At 44.4% G+C, this 22,311-nt stretch overlaps 2 protein-coding genes and 1 long non-coding RNA gene across 3 annotated transcripts in view; all 3 read right to left on the reverse strand.

Moving 5' to 3' along the window:
• The window catches only part of LOC134187637 (zinc finger protein 862-like), a 4,326-nt gene extending 300 nt beyond the window's left edge, over positions 1-4,026 (reverse strand). The window contains exons 1-4 of the mRNA XM_062655788.1: positions 2,943-4,026; positions 2,224-2,781; positions 1,951-2,158; positions 110-237 (exon numbers count right to left, since the gene is read on the reverse strand). Of these exons, the coding sequence (XP_062511772.1) occupies positions 110-237; positions 1,951-2,158; positions 2,224-2,781; positions 2,943-4,026 (1,978 nt within the window). The remainder of the gene's footprint in view (positions 1-109; positions 238-1,950; positions 2,159-2,223; positions 2,782-2,942) is intronic.
• A 7,336-nt stretch (positions 4,027-11,362) lies between these two features.
• Positions 11,363-12,150, reverse strand: LOC134188393 (uncharacterized). Its single transcript, XR_009971328.1, has 3 exons — positions 12,091-12,150; positions 11,549-11,624; positions 11,363-11,491 (listed from the first exon to the last, which is right to left on the reverse strand). It is a non-coding gene; the product is annotated as an uncharacterized LOC134188393 (long non-coding RNA).
• A 3,796-nt stretch (positions 12,151-15,946) lies between these two features.
• Positions 15,947-17,612, reverse strand: LOC134188063 (uncharacterized). The gene has a single exon (XM_062656243.1). It carries the CDS (start codon positions 17,113-17,115, stop codon positions 16,732-16,734), a length of 384 nt encoding a protein of 127 aa, XP_062512227.1. The 5' UTR covers positions 17,116-17,612; the 3' UTR covers positions 15,947-16,731.
• Between the last annotated feature and the right edge of the window lie 4,699 nt (positions 17,613-22,311).

Genomic DNA, 22,311 nt, shown 5'->3' on the forward strand with positions numbered 1-22,311 from the left:
CTAGAAATAGTCATCCCAACAAACAAGTTACTTAAAAGAACTGGAAACGTCTAGCAAAGTGCAGTGCTACATCTAAGCTGTTTGAGTAAGGCACAACACCCTGCCTCACTTTCTAAAGACCTGTACACACTAGACACTGGATCAGGATCCAATCTGAATTCAATCGTGATCTGTTGCATCCACACATGATCCACTTTTGACTGATACAGACCAATAGCAATAAATACAGATCCGCATCTAGAGGTGGTTTTGATCCACATCAATCATCAATCCAGATCCGTTCAATTCAATTCTGTATTGCAAGTGAGCATTGACCTTCATGTACGTTAGTGTACAAGTCGTGTGCACCAAAGAGGCAACTGCTCTTGTGTCTAGTTGGGCCCAAGAAATGCAGAGCTAGTTGGACTTGATAAGTAGACGTTTGACATACACAAAAGATCACGTCCACCATTTCTAATACATGCACACGTCATACACAATAGGGTAGAGATAATGTTCCAAGACTACAGTGTGCACGCTTGCAATCTAGATCTGATTGCAATTGTCAGGATCTAGATTCTATACAAATTAGTTTCTGTACTAGTGTGGACATGAATTTAGTGTCCCTCCCCCACTATGATCACAACATGTCCCTTAAAAGTTTGTGAAAAATATACTAAAACTACACATAAACTAAGGAATAAATAAACATTACTAAATATGACAAACAACTGTTAATAGAATAGATAAATAGACAATTAGAGTAGAAAACTCTCAATCTAAACTTACTGTAAATTAATTAAATAAAGTTCATGAAGAGCTAGAGACACAACAACACAACCGTCAATGACTCATCTCTCCCAGTCCTAGTCTCCCTTCACAGTCTGTTAGACTTTCCCAACAAGTTCACTGCTCAACAGAGACTACAGACTAGACATAGTACATCTAAATAAAAGCTCATTATTATAGACTGATAGACAGCAATCAGACAGACAGACAACTAACTGACAATGAGACAAAAGTGTTGACAAACAATTTGTGGTAGACAGACAGATAACAGACAAACAGAAGACACACAAGCAGACAAACAACCAGAAAGACATACAAACAAACAGTTGGTTTATTCTCCTTACTCTAGTGACCCCTGCCAATACAATGTACAGCAGGCAGACAGACAGACAGACAGACAGACAGACAGATAAGCCGCCCGAGATAGATAGAAAGATAAACAGACAACCAGTCAAAAAGAAAGACAGTAGACTAATACCACGTTTACACCAGCACGCATAGCAGCCGAGCCTCACCAGTCCAGCATTCCAGCCCACGTTTACATGACACACTCAGAAGAAGGAAGCCAATGCGTGTCATCAACATGCGTTAGTTACTTCAGCTTGACAAAGGACAACTCGTGTTAGCTCACGTTTGCAATGGACAGAAGCCAAGCTGCTCACATTTTTTCTCTATGGCTTTACAACAGTCATATAGAGAGTGTGCAGGACACATACGAGACATCGTACTATTTATACGAGACGTAGGTCTATCGCCAGTTGTACCAAATGAGCATGCGCGGCTCGTTTTCCAGCATGCTACGTCAGTGTTCGTCAAATCGCTACACCTGTTAGTTGTCCCTGGGCTACCATGTGCCCATGTGTTGGTAGCCCGGGAAAATGTTAGGTTGCCCGTCATAAAAGTGCAGAAGCTGCTTAATTTACTAGCCAATTGAAATAGCCAAAATATTTTTGGATATTAAGAATTTATGTCTAATTGTATCCGTAATGACATCTACATATGTTGCTGGCTTTAATTAAAGCACATAGACTACCTATTTTGAAATTTAGACTAAGAATTGAGATGATCTGAAATAGCTATTAGTGCTCAGTAACTGCAAGAGGTGTTATGCTCTAAGCCTTAGCAGCTAGTTTGCAATATGCAACATAAAGTTAGACCTAACTACTGTCTGATCGATCAAACCCGCCACTACTTTTCACATTTGTTTTCTTTCTGGGAAGACGATGACCATGAACGTGTCGCCAACCAGTCGACCCAAGAATCCAAGCATTTATGGCAGGATCAGGGTCAAACTTCCGAAATTCTGGACCATTACAATGCACCCTCATAAGGTCGTTCAATGTGTCTTGCTGTAGACGACATCGCCGACTGGCCTTTATGATTTTCATGTCTACACCACATAACAAATATATAGAGCATAAATTTACCAATGTAATGTACCATGGCTTGCTTTACCTGAGAACTGCCGTTCACTTTCAGCAGTGCTGGGACTCATAGTGAGCATAATGTGCACAAGGTGCAGAATATTCGAGAGGTCACCGTCAGGGTTGCTGAATTCACCTTTCAATAGATCAGTGTAGACTGAAAGTATAGGAGAGGTTCGAAGTGAGACTACACGGCGTTTCAGTTTCCCCCACTCACTGCGAACACTTTCCACATTGCAGCTGGCATTTTTCAGTGCTAACTCAAAAGCTTTAACTAAACCGCTGATGTCGTCATGACCAAAGCTTTTTCTCTCGGTTTCATCGTATGGCCATTTCTTAAAGTTTAATGCTGCAAAATGTGACAATGGTGGATTTTTGAAGCAACCAAAGCGCATTTTCAGATATGACAAAGCACCCTTCACGAACTTCTCTGCGTCGTCATCTAAGTCGACAGTGGTAACAGTGTTAGCATGGATGCCACCTCTGGTTGATCGCCGAGAACTAAGTTGCAATTTACCAAATGTGTTCTCATGTGCATTGAACATAGCATTGAACTTCTTACGATAATCTCCACATTGCTGTAGAAGGTCTGATAAAGCATCAATGCAATCATCAATAATGATTGGCACTTCAATAAAACAATGTCATTCTGTTGGAATTTTCTTGAGACTTTAGTCACAATCGCAAGAAAATCAAGCATCATGTGAATCCAAAAGATAAAACGAAGACTCAAGATGGTATCTAATATACCTCGAGCTCTAGACTTCTCTTCGCTACTGTTTCCGGCGCCAACAACCATATGCTCCTGGTGGGCAGCTAAAGACGACAAGTTCTGCAGGATTGCTTTGAGAGCCCGCTCTTTACTAGCAACCCACCTAACTTGCTTGATATCAGAAAAGGACTTGAGCTCTTCGTCAAGAGTAGATGCAACTTGTTTCAGCTCTCGTTGCCGTTTAGGTGAATACCAATACATTTTGAAAATTTCCTTAATACTTGCTTCAAACTCTGCAAGATATGGAACCGCTTTAACTGCATCAAGAATGCCAAGCTCTAGTTTGTGAGCAACACAGTGAATTACAACTGCGCAAGGATAGTCTCTGACCAGCTTTGCTTTGACACCGTTGCGAGCACCCATCATGACAGCAGCACCATCGAAATTCCTGCAAACAATGTTGGCCCCATGCGTACAGAGCCTGAGGGTATCCTCGGGTTGTTCACTAATAACTCTTCGCAAACCATCCTTTAGCGCTGTATATACTCCATCTGCGTGAGGGTGTTCCAACTCTATCAATGCAGCCAACCTAGTCACTGGTCGACAAGTCGTAAGATCAATGTAGCGAACCATGACAACCTCCTGTTCCACTACAGTCAAATCTGTTGATCCATCACAAATCACGGAGAGATAGTGACACTGCTTTAAATTATCAGCAGTCTTGCACCTTAGATCATCAGCAATATTCTTCGTGAACAAGGCTGCAGACTTATTGCGCAGATAGTTCTTGCCTAGATCAACATCATTGGCCTGCTGTACCTCACAAATGTACTCATAATCAAGAAAAGGCTTGCATTTCTTTGCAACAGTGTATGCTGTGCGAAACAAATACTGATAACGTTGCCGTTCTTTGCTATGAAGAGAAAGAAGGCCAGCTCCGATCTTTGTAATTTCGACGTTCACTGGTCCTGCTCGCATTTCTTCAGCACGTACACATGCAATACGCTGTCTTGACAAGTTGTGTTTCTTGATGGGATCTATTCTAAAGTTCGTTGAGCCAATAAAAAATGCACTACGTTTGTCGGCAATGAGTGGATTGTTTACACAGACTCTACATTGCATAAAATCAGGACGAACGCTGCCGTCATTGTACTTTTCTTCCACGCATATTTGTAACCAAGGGTACTGATTTCACCATGTCGAAACAAACTTTCTCTGCCGCTTTACAGCATCATATTCAACATCATATTTGCCTTTCAGAGTTGGCAAAAGAGAACACCCTGATGTTGATGATCGCAATACTGTTGTAGTTGTTGTTGTTGCCTGTGTTATTGCCGTAGGCGAGGTTGCTAGTAATTGCAATTTCTGGTCATGTGGAGGATGGCTACTTTCATCAAGTGATGAGATGGAATGTTCAGGTGATGGAATCTTCACGAGATTGTTCTGTGTCTAGTCCTACAAAGCCAAACAAAGTTTGTTGCTTTGTCTTTTTTGAAACTGGATCAGAAGATTTATTTCTTGCTGAGAGGCGTTTCCTTGGTTTAGCAAAGGACTCTGTCACTGACTTTACTTTCGTTCCAGTTGAGACCGTCATTGGGATGACCAAGGGCACAAAATAGTCTGGACTGGGTGAGTTTCCCGCCGACATTGTCATGCAAGACCACATGATTATTGCGGGGATTTGTTCCTGCTGCAGTTCTTGTTGCACTAGCTGACGAGGATAAAATGTAGCATTCATGAAAGCATGGCAAGCAAAGCGAAACTTTGTTGGGTAGACAGAGCGTACTGGGCATCCAAAGAGAGTAGCCAAGCCAGCTAATTCAAGCATGCCACACCAAGTACCCAACTTTGAACATAATCTCACTTCTGCTTCTAGGCCAGCAATGTATGAATCACGAAGAGAAGACTTTTGCATCAGCAATGAGGAAAACGTGTGGCTTGGTCCATCGCCAAGAGTTTGGGAAAGTAGACCTACACATTGACCGTCACCACTGGCTTGACGCGCATGGCCTAGAAACAGATCAGCATAGTGCTCAACGTTGTCATCTACCTCTGTCATCACAGCAGCACGAAGTTGGTCATGGTGGTCCTCTTTGCCATAAGCTAGAAAGCTTGCAGCCCGAAAGAGACAGTTACCATTTCCTAGCACTTTTGCTGGTACTGAATTGTCAGGAGCATCCTTTGGCAGTAACTGAGTAGCAACGTGATCAATTTCAAAGCTACCAACGGTGGGCGTTGAAAACAAAAAATCAGCCATACCGCACTACTAACATTCGTGTTGAGCTTGCTGAACAGTAACAACTACTACTTCTAATCCTAGTGCTAGAAACTGTGTTCTTATATAGATTGTGTACTTGGCATAGACCATCTGGATCATTATCTCTCCATGCCCCATACTCAGTGCATACTCTAGACTCTAGTCATCCAGTTGAGTCATGCAGCCACATGAGGGAGCATCATGGGTCTACATGTGACATCAGGTTGCCTATTATATAATTGTAATCTGGTGGGTGATAATTACTAGGAGCTTTTCTTGTAACATGATGTTAGTTACACAGTCTCAAGTAAGAAGAAGAACAAAACCAACCAAGAGCAGAGAATGGCAAACACTCATAAAACAAAGGACTATGCTTCAGCTGTGGAACTTACAATACTTGCTCTACTTACTAACCACAACCACTAAGCTCACAAGAGAGGAAACCATTAATTTGAAGTCACCTCAGCTTTTAGGAATCTGACCTTGCTGCCTTGGTATGTAGCTGTACAGTGTATTTACAGTAAGAACCAGTTTTGTGGCTGTGAACAAATCAAACGTTTTATGTTATCTACAGGATTTATCTACATGCCCTCTACAATGACTTATCAATATCTAGAAAAGTAGGTGCAATATACTTGCTGACAGCAACTGTTGACAGCAGTAAGCCACTGGGTAGGCGTTTTCATAATGGATGCCACCTGCTAAGGCTATTTGCCACAAGCTTACATCACAAGGCACCCATACGTTGTTGTTACTTGTTGCCCTATGACCTACTCAGACCAGTATTGTAATTGATACTGAGAACAGTAGACGCTATTACTAGTCACACCCTTCACCCTTGCTGATTACAAAGAAATGAAGATAGAACAACACGACTAGCTAGACCTTTAGGAAAAAACAGTATGACGCTTTATGGACAACAGAAACTATTGGATTTTAGCAAAGAACAGCTATGTTGCCCAAACATTGCGTAGTTGTCCTGGGCTACCTGCAGATGCATTTTTGGTTGCCCATCCAATATTTGTGGTTGTCCGGAGCGCCCGGGCTACCAATTTGACGAACACTGTACGTGTTTACACAATGTACTTGAACTGAACCAGCCCACTATGGTCCGAGTAGAAATACTGAGCCTAGCTGGCATGGCTCAGCTCGCGTTTACATGTACCATGAAACCAAGCCAGCACGAGCTGGCCCTCTTACAAATGCTCGTGATAAAGGGGTATAAGAAGCAGGCTGGTAACATATGCAAACAAAGATTGTAGCCACATACCTTGCCATACAGGCAAGCATGCAGGCACAGACAAGCATGCAGTAGAGCAAGCAGGCACACGAGCAAGCAAATAAGTTGACATGCAGGCACTCAAAAACACGGCTATGCAAACAGGCAGGGAGACAAGCAAGAAAGCAAGACGACAGGCAAGCAGACAAGCGGGCAAATCCACAGGCATAGAAGCAGCTACATAGCCAGGTAAACACTCCAACAAACAAGCAACAGGCAGGCAGGCAAGTGAACAAGCAAGTGGGCAGGAAGGTAATCAAGCGAAAAGGCATACATACAGGTCAGAAGGAAGGTCAGTATACGAGCAAGCAATGAGACATACAAGTACAAAGAATATACAGACACCACAACACATGCACACACTCACAAACAAACAAACAAACAGACAAACAAATGTGTACACGTGTACATGTAGTGACCAAAGTAGAAATATGGCTGATTACATAAAAGAGAGGACACTGGACAAGACCCCTTCAACAAGTCACTAGCCAAACAGACAGACACACAAACAGATAAACAAACAAACAGACAACACAAAAACAAATACACCCAACGATTTTAATAAAAATTTTATTAGCAAACAAATGTCATTTTGTTAACATCTAATGCTCACACCGACACAATGCAGGAATCCACAACATGAAACATAACACTACACATAAACTAAAGAATAAATAAACATTACTAAATATGACAAACAACTGTTAATAGAATAGATAAATAGACAATTAGAGTAGAAAACTCTCAATCTAAATTTACTGTAAACTAAAAAAAGAAAGATGAATGTGCTGTGTTAGTATCAATACATGCAACCACATTATACTTAACACAAACACACAATACATACTTCTATTGCTTAATTCATTACTAAACTAAGAAATAAAATAAAAAATTAAATTTATGGTAAGATAAAGCTCGTAGTTACTCACTCCTTGCAGTAGGGTCTTTGTAGTTAGGGCTTAGAGAACGACGAAGCTCAAGGGCTTCTTGTAAAACCCTCAATGCATCTTCCAGCTTCCCTTGCTCACTCAGACATACTCCAAGTTCATGAAGAGCTAGAGACACAACAACACGACCGTCAATGACTCATCTCTTCCAGTCCTAGTCTCCCTTCACAGTCTGTTACACTTTCCCAACAAGTTCACTGCTCAACAGAGACTACAGACTAGACATAGTACATCTAAATAAAAACTCATTATAATAGACTGATAGACAGAAACCAGACAGACAGACAACTAACTGACAATGAGACAAAATGTTGGCAAACAGTTCGTGGTAAACAGACAGACAACACAGAGACAGAAGACACACATGCAGACAAACAACCAGACAGATACACAAGCAAACAGTTGGTTTATTCATCCTTACTCTAGGGTGCATCTATGACCCCTGCCAATACAGTCTACAGCAGGCAGACAGACAGACAGACAAACAATCAGACAGACAAACAGAAGACAGACAGACAGACAGACAGACAGACAGACAAACAGACAGACAAACAGACAGACAGACAGACAGACAGGCAACAAGCAGACAGTCAGACAGATAAACAGACAACCAGTCAAAAAGAAAGACAGTAGACTAATACCCCATTTACACGAGCACGCATGGTGAGCCAAGCCTCACCAGCCCAGTATTCCAGCCCATGTTTACACAACACACTCAGTAGAAGGAAGCCAATGCGTGTCATTAACGTGCGTTGGTTACTTGAGCTTGACAAAAGACAACTCGTGTTAGCTCACGTTTGCAATGGACACAAGCCAAGCTGCTCACATTTTTTCTCTACGGCTTTACAACAGTCATATAGAGAATGCGTAGGACACATACGAGACGTCGTACTATTTATACGAGACGTAGGTCTATCGCTAGTCGTACCAAATGAGCATGCACGGCTCGTTTTCCAGCAAGCTACGCGTTTTCAAAATGTACTTGACACGAGCCAGCCCACACTGGACTGGCCAGTAATACTGAGAATAGCTAGCATGGCTCGGCCCGCGTTTACACGAAGCCGAGCCAGCAAGGGCTTGCCCACTTACAACTGCTCGCGTAAATGAGGAATAAGAAGCAGGCCGGTACCATATGCAAACAGAAAGCTAGGCACACAGCTTGCCATGGACGCAAGCATGCAGGCACAGACAGGCAGGCAGTTGAGCAACCAGGCAAATGAACGAGCAAATCAGCTGACATGCAGGCACTCAAAAACACGGCTATGCAAACAGGCAGGGAGACAAGCAAGAAAGCAAGACGACAGGCAAGTAGACAAGCAGGCAAAAAGACAGGCACGGGAGCAGCTATGTAGCCAGGTAAACACTCCAACAAACAAGCAACAGGCAGGCAGGCGAGTCAACAAGCAAGTGGGCAGGAAGGCAGTCAAGCGAGTAGGCATACATACAGGTCAGAAGGAAGGTCAGTATATGAGCAAGCAATGAGACATACAAGTACAAAGAATATACAGACACCACAACACATGCATACACACACAAACAAACAAACAAACAGACAAACAAATGTGTACACGTGTACATGCAGTGACCAAAGTAGAAACATGGCTGATTACATAAAAGAGAGGACACTGCATATGGTCAAGACCCCTTCAACAAGTCACTAGCCAAACAGACAGACACACAAACAGATAAACAAACAAACAGACAACACAAAAACAAATTCACCCAACGATTTTTAATAAAAATTTTACTAGCAAACAAATGTCATTTTGTTAACATCTAATGCTTACATCTACACAATGCAGGAATCCACACCATGAAACATAACACTACACATAAACTAAAGAATAAATAAACATTACTAAATATGACAAACAACTGTTAATAGAATAGATAAATAGACAATTAGAGTAGAAAACTCTCAATCTAAATTTACTGTAAACTAAAAAAAGAAACATGAATGTGCTGTGTTAGTATCAATACATGCAACCACATTATACTTAACACAAACACACAATACATACTTCTATTGCTTAATTCATTACTAAACTAAGAAATAAAATTAAAAATTTAATTTATGGTAAGATAAAGCCCATAGTTACTCACTCGCTGCAGTAGAGTCTTTGTTGTTCAAAGTACGTTTCAGCTTAAGGGCTTCTTGTAAAACCCTCACTGCATCTTCCAGCTTCCCTTGCTTACTCAGACATACTCCAAGTTGATGAAGAGCTAGAGACACAAAAACACGACCGTCAATGACTCATCTCTTCCAGTCTTAGTCTCCCTTCACAGTCTGTTAGACTTTCCCAACAAGTTCACTGCTCAACAGAGACTACAGACTAGACATAGTACATCTAAATAAAAGCTCATTATCTACAACACACACACACACACACACACACACACACACACACACACACACACACACACACACACACACACACACACACACACACACACACACACACACACACACACACAACAGACAGGCAAACAGACAGACAAGCAGACAGACAGATAAACATACAACCACACAAAAAGAAAGACAAGTAAAGACAAGGAGGCAAGCCAGCACACAGCCCGCCATGCAAGCACAAAGACATGTGGGTAGTTGAGTACACAGGCAAACTGCAGGCGAGTACACAAGCAGACATGCAGCCACTCAAAAACTCACCCATGCAAGAAGTCAGGCAAGCAAGCAAGAAAGCAGGACAGCAGGCAAGCAGGCGAACAGGCAAACTGACAAGCAAGGAAGCAGCTATGTAGCCAGTTCAACACTCCAACAAAGAGACAGACAGGCAACAAGCAGAGAGACGAGCAAGCGAGCAAGCATGCAGTGAAAAGGCAGGAGGGCAACAATTTTAGTTCCACAACTAGTTAATATCAATAATAATCAATAAATTATTAACTAATTAATTAATAAACAAATGTTGATAGAATAAATAAATGTACACTTTTAGATAGAAACCTCCAATTTATTATGTAAATTTCCTCTATATACTGTAATCAATTACAATAGATATTGACGTTTTATATTACGTTTACAATGACCAAGCCAATAGAGACAGACCAGCCTAGACAGGTGTTCCCAACAAGGTGTGAATCGTTGAACAAACCAGCATGCATTTACAGTGCTTGTTTAGAAGGGAGCCAAGTAGGTGTGACTCATTGTCATGTGTCCTTGTCACGTGGTAAAACATGGACGTCACAGCAAATGCTTTCCGTGTGTTCTTTTTGAAAGATGGCATTGGGTGTGTAGACAAAGTGGCTCATGAGACTACAGACTACAGGCAATGGAGCTATTCTTTACAAGCGTTTGCAGTCTAGGAAACGAGCAATGCTACTCACTGCTCTTGATGATGACTGCTGTGTCACAGTTCGTGTCCCTAGAACAAGACAAACAATGAAAATGGATGCAATGACTCGTCATCAGACCATGCCATGTCCAAGAATACATAAGCTGTGCATGCCTTGTCCATATCTGAGTGAGCCATCCAGCATACTCCCGTTAACATGGCTCAATAAGACCATGCTGCACCAAGCCAGCTTGCTTGATTTTAATGAGCTGAGCCAGCAAGCTCCAACCACTCCCAGCTTGGCCCGGTCACATTTACACTGGCATGTTCGACCAGCAGCACTGAGCTGGTGTGGTCCCAACCTGGTTGAATGTGCCAGTGTAAACGAGGTATTATAGTGAGAGGAACTCATAATAACAAAAGCAACAAATATGATTATCAGAGATACTTACTGGCAGCAAGATGTGATTTATATGCTGGTCCAAGTTTTCTTCGAATTGTTAGACATTCAGTCAGTAATCTGAACCCTTCCTCACACTGCCCTTGTTGAGTTAAACATAACCCCAAACAATGAAGTGCTGTACAAACATAAACAATAAATATCAATGATCTCACACAGATACCCGCTAACCAGCAGATGAAGAAGATGGAAATGGAAATGGTCTGACTACGTGTGACTACTAACCAAATGATTTGTCTGCGGGCCCTGGACTAGCAGCGGCGGAGTCATACAGCTGCAAGACACGCCGGTATGATGCCTCTCCTGCTGCGTAGTTTCCAGAATTTATATATTTCAGACCAGTTGTAACCTCAGCTGCAAATAAACAGTAAAACAACTACTACTTTATTATGTTCTTCTCTACAAACATACCTTTAGCTTCTTCTAACTCCATATTGTCGTTCTGCGACCTTCAACCTCCGCGCCTCAAGCGCGCGCATAGAAATGTCTATAAAACAGTTTTAAAATCACTATTCGGTATCTATTACGATATAGAACAAAACTCAACTCTTACTGTTTCTATCAGTTATTGATAAAGGAAGGTGGAAAGAAGGATAGAACAAGCCAGCATGCAATAAGATCTGAAATAGCTACAACTAGCCAATACTCGCAGAGTTCCTGCTGAGGGTGGCGAGTCACTACGTAAGCACAGCGAACGGAAGTTTTAACAGTCGAGTCCTCGAAAGGGGTCCCGGCCAGACAAGGTTAGCGTATGTGCTGCCCAGTCGACATCGCACTCGTCCGGCAGTGTCGCGTAACGATCCGTTGATCCGTTCGGCCGCTTTGCGTGCGTCTACACGAAGCACCGCCCCGACTCTACAAGTCACGCCCAATCTGTTGCCCGAGCGTTGGCATATGCACGAGACGATACTCACGGCGAGAGAGTTCAACAATGGACCAGACTAAAAACTCACTTTTCAGCTGATAGTCGACCGCTTTGTTGCTGTGGTTTGCAGTAAAAGATTTACGCATGCGTGTCACACAGGCGCGGACATGCAAGTGGCCGACCTTCGCAAAGAGCTAGGCGAGCGCGATCTCGACAAAACCGGCAACAAGGCTGTTCTCGTTGTGCGTTTTGCCAAGGTTTGCCTCTCACACTGACGTGTGTGCGTCGTTCTGCACTCATTTTGCAACTTCTCGTCAAGGCACTGGCTGCAGAGGCTTGATCAAAATCAGAAGCTTTGCTTGAAGCAAAAATCAGAGTAGTTATCCGGAAATTTGGGGACGCCGTTATGTTGATTTTGCTGTTTAGAAGACGCGGGCGGAGACAGTGGAAAGGCAGAGAAGGTACACGATTATATCGCGATGAAATGTTGATATTCTGTCGTGTAGATGTAGGGTGAGGATACCGGAAGCGGAGGAGAGGAACAGGCAGCAGGTAGTGGGATAGGTAGTCTAGGATCGTGAGGAATAGGATGGCAAGAGCATGTTGCTGTTTGGGTAGATTACATGTAATGAGAGTTGACAGCAACAGGATGTCTGTTGCAAGTAGGAAACACAAACAAGACGTCAAGCTGCAGCTGACAAAGAGCAAGCCGTTCATTCCAGGAATGAAGAAGTAGTAGATCAAGAAGACAATCCTTTAGAAGTAATTCTCGTGGAAGAAGATGGAGGTAAAGTGCCATCATTGTCTAGTGACAATGTTAACACAAGACGGTTAAGATCCAGTAGTGAGACAACAGAGAATAGAGAAAGGGTCAAGAGAGAACAAGAAAAATGCGTCCTGATTGACTGGCTTACATTATGAATTGAGATGCAAAAGTCCAGAGTCTGAAATTAGAGAATCAAACTTAGTTATCGACGAGGACTATGGCGAGATGAAATCTGAAGACATGGATGACATTATCGTGCATGGTGAAGACGTTCTGGTTGAAGTTGGCGAGGGATCAGAGCACGTGGGGTATGAAGATGGAAGTTCCAAACAAGTTATTGTAGTGAGACGTTGACCTGCAATTTGTTTTATTGCATTTGTGGTAAGTTGTAGTGTCCTTCGTTCATTGGAAGGTTGAGGAACCATCTGCTCAGGATTCTGTCCCTCAGGAATGTTTCCTTGTATGTACAATAGCTAGTCAGTAGAGGAGAATATTTTACTGTAGGTTTTCCTGCCTGGTTGTTTGTATTGTCTGTTGCTTGTATATTTGCATCCACATTACACGTCTGATGACTCTGTTTCAACACATTCTTTTCACAGGGATTACCCGGCTAATGTGCAGAACCTGGTGCTGCTAGTGCAGATGGACTGGCAGGAGACAAAGGTTTCCCATATGAACGTGAACCACATAGAACTCCAGGTCCAGCAGAACCCATTGGACCAACCGGATGTGACAAAAGTCGTGCAGATCTTATAGAATGTGGAGCACAGGGAGATGGGAGAGCAGCAGGAGTGTCAGGACAAACTGGAGCATAAGGCATTGCAGTACTTGAGGGCCCATAAGGTACACGTGGTGAGCATGGACAACTCGGACCCCTCGGTCTACCGGAAAGAGTCATGCATCTGCTGCATATGTTGTTCCTGTACGATCAACACACAACAAGCACGGCCCTGCAACCTATTAAAGGGATACAGACAGAACAGATGAGAAAGTGAGAATTCATTCAATATACTGTAAATGAAGCTGTGTTTACACCCTTGCTTCCACAGTTATGAGCCTGAATACCATGCATGTATGATCTACGTCCGACGTATGTCGGTATGGTACGGGTCGGACAAACGGACCAGATTGGCATGCCGACATAGTCTCATGTAGCCAGACACTCTCCGCTATCATACTTCCGGCCTATCCCTATCCTGGATGCCGTCAGAAGTATAATGGCAGAGTTATGATGAAAGAATGTCTGGCTACGAGAGACTAGTGCCGGCGATGTCGGACGGACTCGATTTCAACTGGCTTGCGCGTTTGCTCGTACTCGACTCGGGTGGAATTTTCCATCACTGAAGTTGCTTCATGCTCTAGACAGGAAGTAGAGTTGGATGCCCATGCCTAGGCAGGAAGTAGAGTCGGTTGCCAGAGCAACCACGGAATTCCACGCAGCCGAACGGATGAACGGATTGAAGCACCGACGATGCAGGGTGGGTTTGATTTCCACTACCTACCGCATGCGGTTGGACTTGCATCGCGGGGACTCCTCTTGAGGACTTGAGTGTGGTGGACGCACGCAAGTTTGCATCATGCTCTAAACAGGAAGCAGAGTCGGGTGTAGAGTCATACATCAATTATCGGACACTCCCCATTATCTGACACTGGCGTACAAAAACCAGACGAAGATGTCTTGTATCTAAGACATGAATCTAGAAAGTAGTCACACGGTAACATGACGTGCTAGATTCAACTTGTTCACTTGATGTATTACTGTTCACGATGACAAAATAGAACTTCCGCTGGTTTTTGCTTTCGACGGTAGGACAGTTCACTGTCTGCACTTTGAAATAATAGGTACGTACATGTCTCTTCTACTTGCAGTGATAACAACAGATCAGCAGCTTTGCCTGTTGCTCTTCAGGAAGGTGGAGAGGAGGGGCGAGTCTTTTTCTCTAATATCAGACACCCGAGTTTGCTTGATGCGAGTGCAATATAGGTGAAGAATTATGTTAATGTTGACTGCAGACGTCTACTACATGCCCACCGAGCACGGAAAGTCTTTGACTCGTCTCCGTATCAAACAAAAGAAGTATTTGGAGAGAAAAGTAGATCTTGAAATGACTCCTATGATACTTGTATGGTCAATATAGATGCGGAGTATGATGTGACGGTAGGGTCTGGCTACGTGAGGCTATCTACTACCGCCGTCTCTAGATTCATTTGTTCGCGAACGATGACGATGTTCAGGATGTGCTAGATGAGGGAGGGCTATAAATGTTCTCAGTTTAGCACCTGTAGATTCATTCATTTGTTTGGGAAGGCCATATCTAGCTAATTCTTTCGATACAGAGGCGAGTCAGGCTCTTCATGCTCGTCAGGCATTTACAAAACGTCTGCAGTCAGTATTAACACAATTCTTCACGGTTCTCGCCTATATTGCACTCACATCAAGCAAACTCGGTTGTCCGATATTAGAGAACAAGACTCGCCCCTCTTCTCCAGCATCCTGAAGAGCAATGTCCAAAGCTGCTGATCTGTTGTTATCACTGCGAGTAGAAGAGACATGTACCCATTATTTCAAGGTGCAGACAGTGAACTGTGGTACCATCGAAAGCAAAAACCGGCGGCTGTCCGATATTTGATGGGTGCGTCCAATATACAGGAAAAGCAGCAGAAGTTCTATTTTGTCACCGTGAACAGCAATACGCCAAATGATCAACTGAATCTAGCACGTCGTGTTACCGTGTGACTACTCTCTACATACATGCCTTAGATACAAGAAATCTTGGTCTGGTTTTCGTACGCCAGTGTCCAATATTGGCTTTACGAAGTCTCTTTTCTGATAGGCTCATAGCTGAATAAATGCAGTTACAAAGGTGCGATGAATGCTTACACACACACACACACACACACACACACACACACACACACACACACACACACACACACACACACACACACACACACACACACACACACACACACACACACACACACACCATTGAGCATAGTCATACATGTTCAGCTACACGTAACTGTAAGCACACTGTGGAAGTGGCAGCAATCTCCAAAACTGTACTTTCCACCAGCTAATAATAGGTAATTACCTGAGGCCCGGTTATCTGGGCTAAGGGTATAGTAGTGGTCTGATGTGTGACTGACCGTATTTATATTTGATTATTGCAGATGGAAATGAAGCTATTCCGATCAATAGAAGAGAAGTGGTTTCATTACCAACCAATAGATGAACGTGATGTCATCATAAGGCTTCACCTCTCTTTGTTTGTCAGCTGTGCTATGAGAATTCAGCCATCAATAAACAATTTAGATTGTGGTGGTACTCCTTCCCACCATTTAGACATGTCCATGTCTGTAGTTGATTACATCATCAATACCCAAACCTACAGATACAAATAGACATTGCAATGTCCATCCCTATCATTAGGTCGACAACCTGCCACTGAAGTGTGACAAATCTTGAAGAAAAAGGATGTGGCACCCAAACTGGCACCCTAATGGTACTGTATGTTTAATTACAACGTCCTTGCATGTTGCAACCTATGTTAATACATTTTCTTTCTTCTAGTACTGCAGCCATCAACGCACGGACACCCCCAGCAGCAGCTTTGGCATTTGCACAACCCTGTTCAGCAATGGCACTTGCACAACATTCCTCAGCAACAGGAACATCAGCAACAGTACTTGTATTTGCCCACTTCCAACAGCAGCAGCAACTATATGAGCAGCAGCAGCAGTAGTGGCAACCCCAACAACAGCACAGACTAAGGAACTGCACCAGCCCATGCACTGGGACCAGCATGAGCACTTCAACAACAACAACTGGCAAAGGCGCCAACAGCAACACCACCAGGACCAGGACCGGTGCCGGTACGAACACAAGCACTTCAACAACAACAGCCGGCAACGACACCAACAGCAGCACCACAACCAGCAATGACGCCTGCAGCAGCACCATCACCGTACACCATCAAGAAGATCACCAATGACAACATCTACAGCAACACGACGGGCACTAGCACGACCATCGGCAACACAAAGAGCAGCAGCAGCAAGAGCACGACCATCGGTAACACGAAGAGCACCAGCATTGTACTGAACCATCTCACTGATGTTTGCTATTCCTGTGAGCGCTTGAGACACAGTCAGACGTTGACTAGGTTGTGAATACAACATCTTCATACACGTCATGCAAACTTCTCTTTGCTCTATTAGATGCACTTGGTGATCTCTGCGACGAGGATGACTGGCTGGTGTTTGACCAGTTAACAGCTCCATCAGGGTCACTCCCAAACTGTAGACGTCTGTCTCTTTGCTTTTACTGTATGATCTCCCGTCCATTCGTTAAGGAGCCATGTACTCTGGACTGAGTGATCCGACTAGCTGAAAGTGGGGCATCGATGAATGTCGCTGCACCTAAATGTGCCAGCTTGGCCGACATGAGGCAAGTAACAAGAATGTTGGTCGGACAGATGTCGCCATGGAGAAGGAGACGTGGCTTCAAAGTAAGGATATAGAAGAATGATACATGTGATGTGTGTTGTGTGAGTGTGTGTGTGAGTGTGTGTGTGTGTGTGTGTGTGTGTGTGTGTGTGTGTGTGTGTGTGTGTGTGTGTGTGTGTGTGTGTGTGTGTGTGTGTGTGTGTGTGTGGTTGGGTGCTGTAGCTCAATTGGTTACAGAGTGCATTTGGAGAACAGAAACATCCAGGTTGCAAGTTCAAGTCACAGTGATGACGAGCTATGGCCTAATTTTCTTAATTAAGCAAGAAACTTACACACAATTGCTTCTCTCAACTCAGGAGTATAAATGAGTACTTGGTATTTGACTGGGGTGGACAAGACCGCTGGCTTGGCAGTAACATCGTGCAGCGGACAGGAACATGTGGGCCTTGGTGTCCAGTCCCAGAGTTGTGCCATAGTCGGATGACTCCGGCCATGCTCCAGGTGGATGTAGCAGTGACCCTTATGCCTCCACGTAGTGCATGGAGGCAGGGGGAGCTATCTCCGTAACTGACCCTATGGTCGACGTCGAACGATGTGGAGGGCTTGACATTTGTCCATTGTGTGTGTGTGTGTGTGTGTGTGTGTGTGTGTGTGTGTGTGTGTGTGTGTGTGTGTGTGTGTGTCCAAGGTTGAATGTGGACCACGTAGAACTCCAGGTCCAGCAGAACCGATTGGACCAACCAAAAGTGACGAAAGTCGTGGAGATCGTAGAGAATTGGAGCACAGGGAGATGGGTGCGCAGCAGGAGTGTCAGGACAAACTGGAGTAGAAGGCATTGCAGGACTCGAGGGCCCATAAGGTACATGTGGTGGGCATGGACAACTCAGACCCCTCGGTCTACCGGAAAGAGTCATGGATCTGCTGCATATTTTGTTCCTGTACGATCAACACACAACAAGCACTGCCCTGCAACCTACTCAAGGGATGCAGACAGAACAGATGAAAAACTGAGAATTGATGCAATAAATGGATATAAATGCAGTTATAAATGTGGGATGAGTGCTTTTACACACACACACACACACACACACACACACACACACACACACACACACACACACACACACACACACACACACACACACACACACACACACACACACACACACACACACACACACACACACACACACACACACACACACACACACACACACACACACACACACACACACACACACACACACACACACACACACACACACACACACACACACACACACACACACACACACACACACACACACACACACACACACACACACACACACACACACACACACACACACACACACACACACACACACACACACACACACACACACACACACACACACACACACACACACACACACACACACACACACACACACACACACACACACACACACACACACACACACACACACACACACACACACACACACACACACACACACACACACACACACACACACACACACACACACACACACACACACACACACACACACACACACACACACACACACACACACACACACACACACACACACACACACACACACACACACACACACACACACACACACACACACACACACACACACACACACACACACACACACACACACACACACACACACACACACACACACACACACACACACACACACACACACACACACACACACACACACACACACACACACACACACACACACACACACACACACACACACACACACACACACACACACACACACACACACACACACACACACACACACACACACACACACACACACACACACACACACACACACACACACACACACACACACACACACACACACACACACACACACACACACACACACACACACACACACACACACACACACACACACACACACACACACACACACACACACACACACACACACACACACACACACACACACACACACACACACACACACACACACACACACACACACACACACACACAAGCACCCCATTGTGCATAGTCGTACATGTTCAACTACATGTAACTGTAAGCGCACTGTGAAAGTGGCAGCAATCTCCCAAACCGTGGTTTCCACCAGCTAATAGTAGATGATTGCCCGAGGCCTTGATATCCAGGCTAAGGGTATAGTAGTGGTCTGACGTGCGACTGACCATATTTATACTTGATTATTGCAGATGCAAATGAAGCTATTGCTACCAATAGACAGACGTGGTTTCATTACCGACCAATAGACAAACGTGATGTCATCATAAGGCTCCACCTCTCTTTGTTTGTCAGCTGTGCTATGAGAATTCAGCCATCAATAAACAATTTAGATTGTCACTTGAACAATTGTGGTGGTGCTCCTTGCCACCATTTAGACATTTCCCATGTCTGTAGTTGATTACATCATCGATACCCAAACCTACAGATACAAATAGACATTGCAATGTCCATCTCTATCATTAGGTCGACAACCTTCCACTGAAGTGTGACAAAGCTTGAAGAAAAAGGATGTGGCACCCAAACTGGCACCCTAATGGTACTGTACAACGTCCTTGCATGTTGCAACTTATGTTAATGCATTTTCTTTCTTCTAGTACTGCAGCCATGCATCAACGCACGGGCAACCCCAACAGCAGCTTTGCCATTTGCACAACCCTATTCAGCACCAGCACCAGTAGCAATGGCACTTGCACAACATTCCTCAGCAACAGCAACATCAGCAACACTACTTGTCCTCCCCCCCCCCCCCCCAACATCACCTTTCCTACTTCCAACAGCAGCACCAGCAGAAACTCCATGAACAGCATCAGCAGCAACTCTTTGAGCAGTAGCAGCAGCAGTACTGGCAGCCCTAACAACAGCACAGACAAATGAACTGCTCCAGCCCATGCACCGGGACCAGCACGAGCACTTCAACAACAACAACAGCCTGCAAGCAGCACCACCATACACCCACAGCAACACGAGCAACAACATAAGGCGAGTAACGAGACCAACGACGTCACCGTGGAGAACGAGACGTGGCTGCAAAGTAAGAGAATATAGAAGAATGATACATGTGACGTGGTGTGTGTGTGCGTGTGTGTGTGTGTGTGTGTGTGTGTGTGTGTGTGTGTGTGTGTGTGTGTGTGTGTACGTGTGCTGTAGCTCAATTGGTTAGAGTGCATTTGGAGAATGGAAACATCCAGGTTGCAAGTTCAAGTCACAGTGATGGTGAGCTATCGCATAATTTCCTTGAGCAAGAAACTTACACACAATTGCTTCTCTCGACTCAAAAGTATAAATGAGTACCTGGTCTTTGACTGGGGTGGACATGACCGCTGGCTTGGCAGTAACATCATGCAGCAGATGGGAACATGTGGGCCAAGCTCAAGGTGGATTGTAGCGCTGGCCCGTAACCTCCACGTAGTGCATGGAGGCCCTGTCTCTAGAGGCAGGGGGAGCACTCTCCCTAACTGACCCTATAGTCGACGTCAAACGACGTGGAGGGCTTGACATTTGTCCATTGTGTGTGTGAGTGAGTGTGTGTGTGTGTGTGTGTGTGTGTGTGTGTGTGTGTGTGTGTGTGTGTGTGTGTGTGTGTGTGTGTCCAAGGTTGAATGTGGACCACATAGAACTCCAGGTCCAGCAGAACCGATTGGACCAACCGGATGTGATGAAAGTCGTGGAGATCGTAGAGAATGTGAAGCACAGGGAGATGGGAGAGCAGCAGGAATATCAGGACAAACTGGAGCAGAAGGCATTGCAGGACTCGAGGGCTCATAAGGTACACGTGGTGAGCGTGGACAACTCGGACCCCTCGGTCTACCGGAAAGAGTCATGCATCTGCTGCATATTTTGTTCCTGTACGATCAACACACAGCAAGCACGGCCCTACAACCTATTAAAGAGATACAGACAGAACAGATGAGAACGCTAACTTGGTGAATTTGTGCACATGAAAATGGTGTCTGTGTATGCCAGGCCTGTGCTGGAGTTTGTGTTGCAGTCGGTTTGTGATAATAGTGCAAATACTGATTAGATCAATTAGAGTATAACAATTATTGCTGTACTTGTATTGTGGTATATACCAATGACTGACAAGGATGTAATGCAGTAAGCATGAGACTATATGCTAGAAGAGTTATTGTCACACGTGATGACACAATTGGAAAGTTTGCTAATGTACTCATACCAACACTACATATCCTTCTCACACACTCACAAATGTCCAGCTTTCATTTTTCCTCTTGTTGTACAGGAAAATCCTCATCCCAAAGTTGCCAGTTTCTTTCCCTTAGTCGACATCACAGCCATCAGTTATGATCACATGCCAGTGGACCAGTCTCTGCTGTCATAGTTGATGCACTCGGTCATCTCTCTGATGAGGATCCTAGCAGATGATCGAACAGTAAACATTCAGCTCCACCAGGGTGACTCCCATGCTGTAGACATCCGTCTCCTTGCTTCTCCTCACCCATCTTCCATTCATCCTTTCAAAACCTACACACAGACAATTAAATCGGTCGACAAACCTACTAATATGGACACACACAGATAGTCACGTGCTCATTGGACATGTTAATTCTCTGCTGATGAGCCGGCACTCTATGACAGAGAGTGAACGCTGAAGAGTTCAATGTGAAGTATTTGCTCTCGACGCTGTCACACTTGAAACAAGCAGAGATGATGAGCAGGTTTCAACGAGTGAACATATACACCTACAATAACACACAACAAGACACAGCTGTAGCACACAAACAGATAAAAATGACACACACAACTTCCCGCCTTTTCCATTCATACCAACCAATACAGAGAGACACGAGTGCACCCTAAAGTCTGTTACAACGCCGAAAAGCTCAACCATCACTCTACAAGCGTCCACGCCCACTCCTCACCAACACAAATTTCTCACATCGACAGCATTCATGATTAGCGACAGCTCGCACACACACGAGACGTTTACGACAACTACATCGATCCAAACAGGTTACGGTACTACACAGCAAACCTTTCCGCTCGCATCAGACGACGCGTCGTGCGTCGACGCAAGCTCG

This window comes from Corticium candelabrum, chromosome 12 (assembly GCF_963422355.1).
Source record: "Corticium candelabrum chromosome 12, ooCorCand1.1, whole genome shotgun sequence".
NCBI classification, from domain to species: Eukaryota; Metazoa; Porifera; class Homoscleromorpha; order Homosclerophorida; family Plakinidae; genus Corticium; species Corticium candelabrum.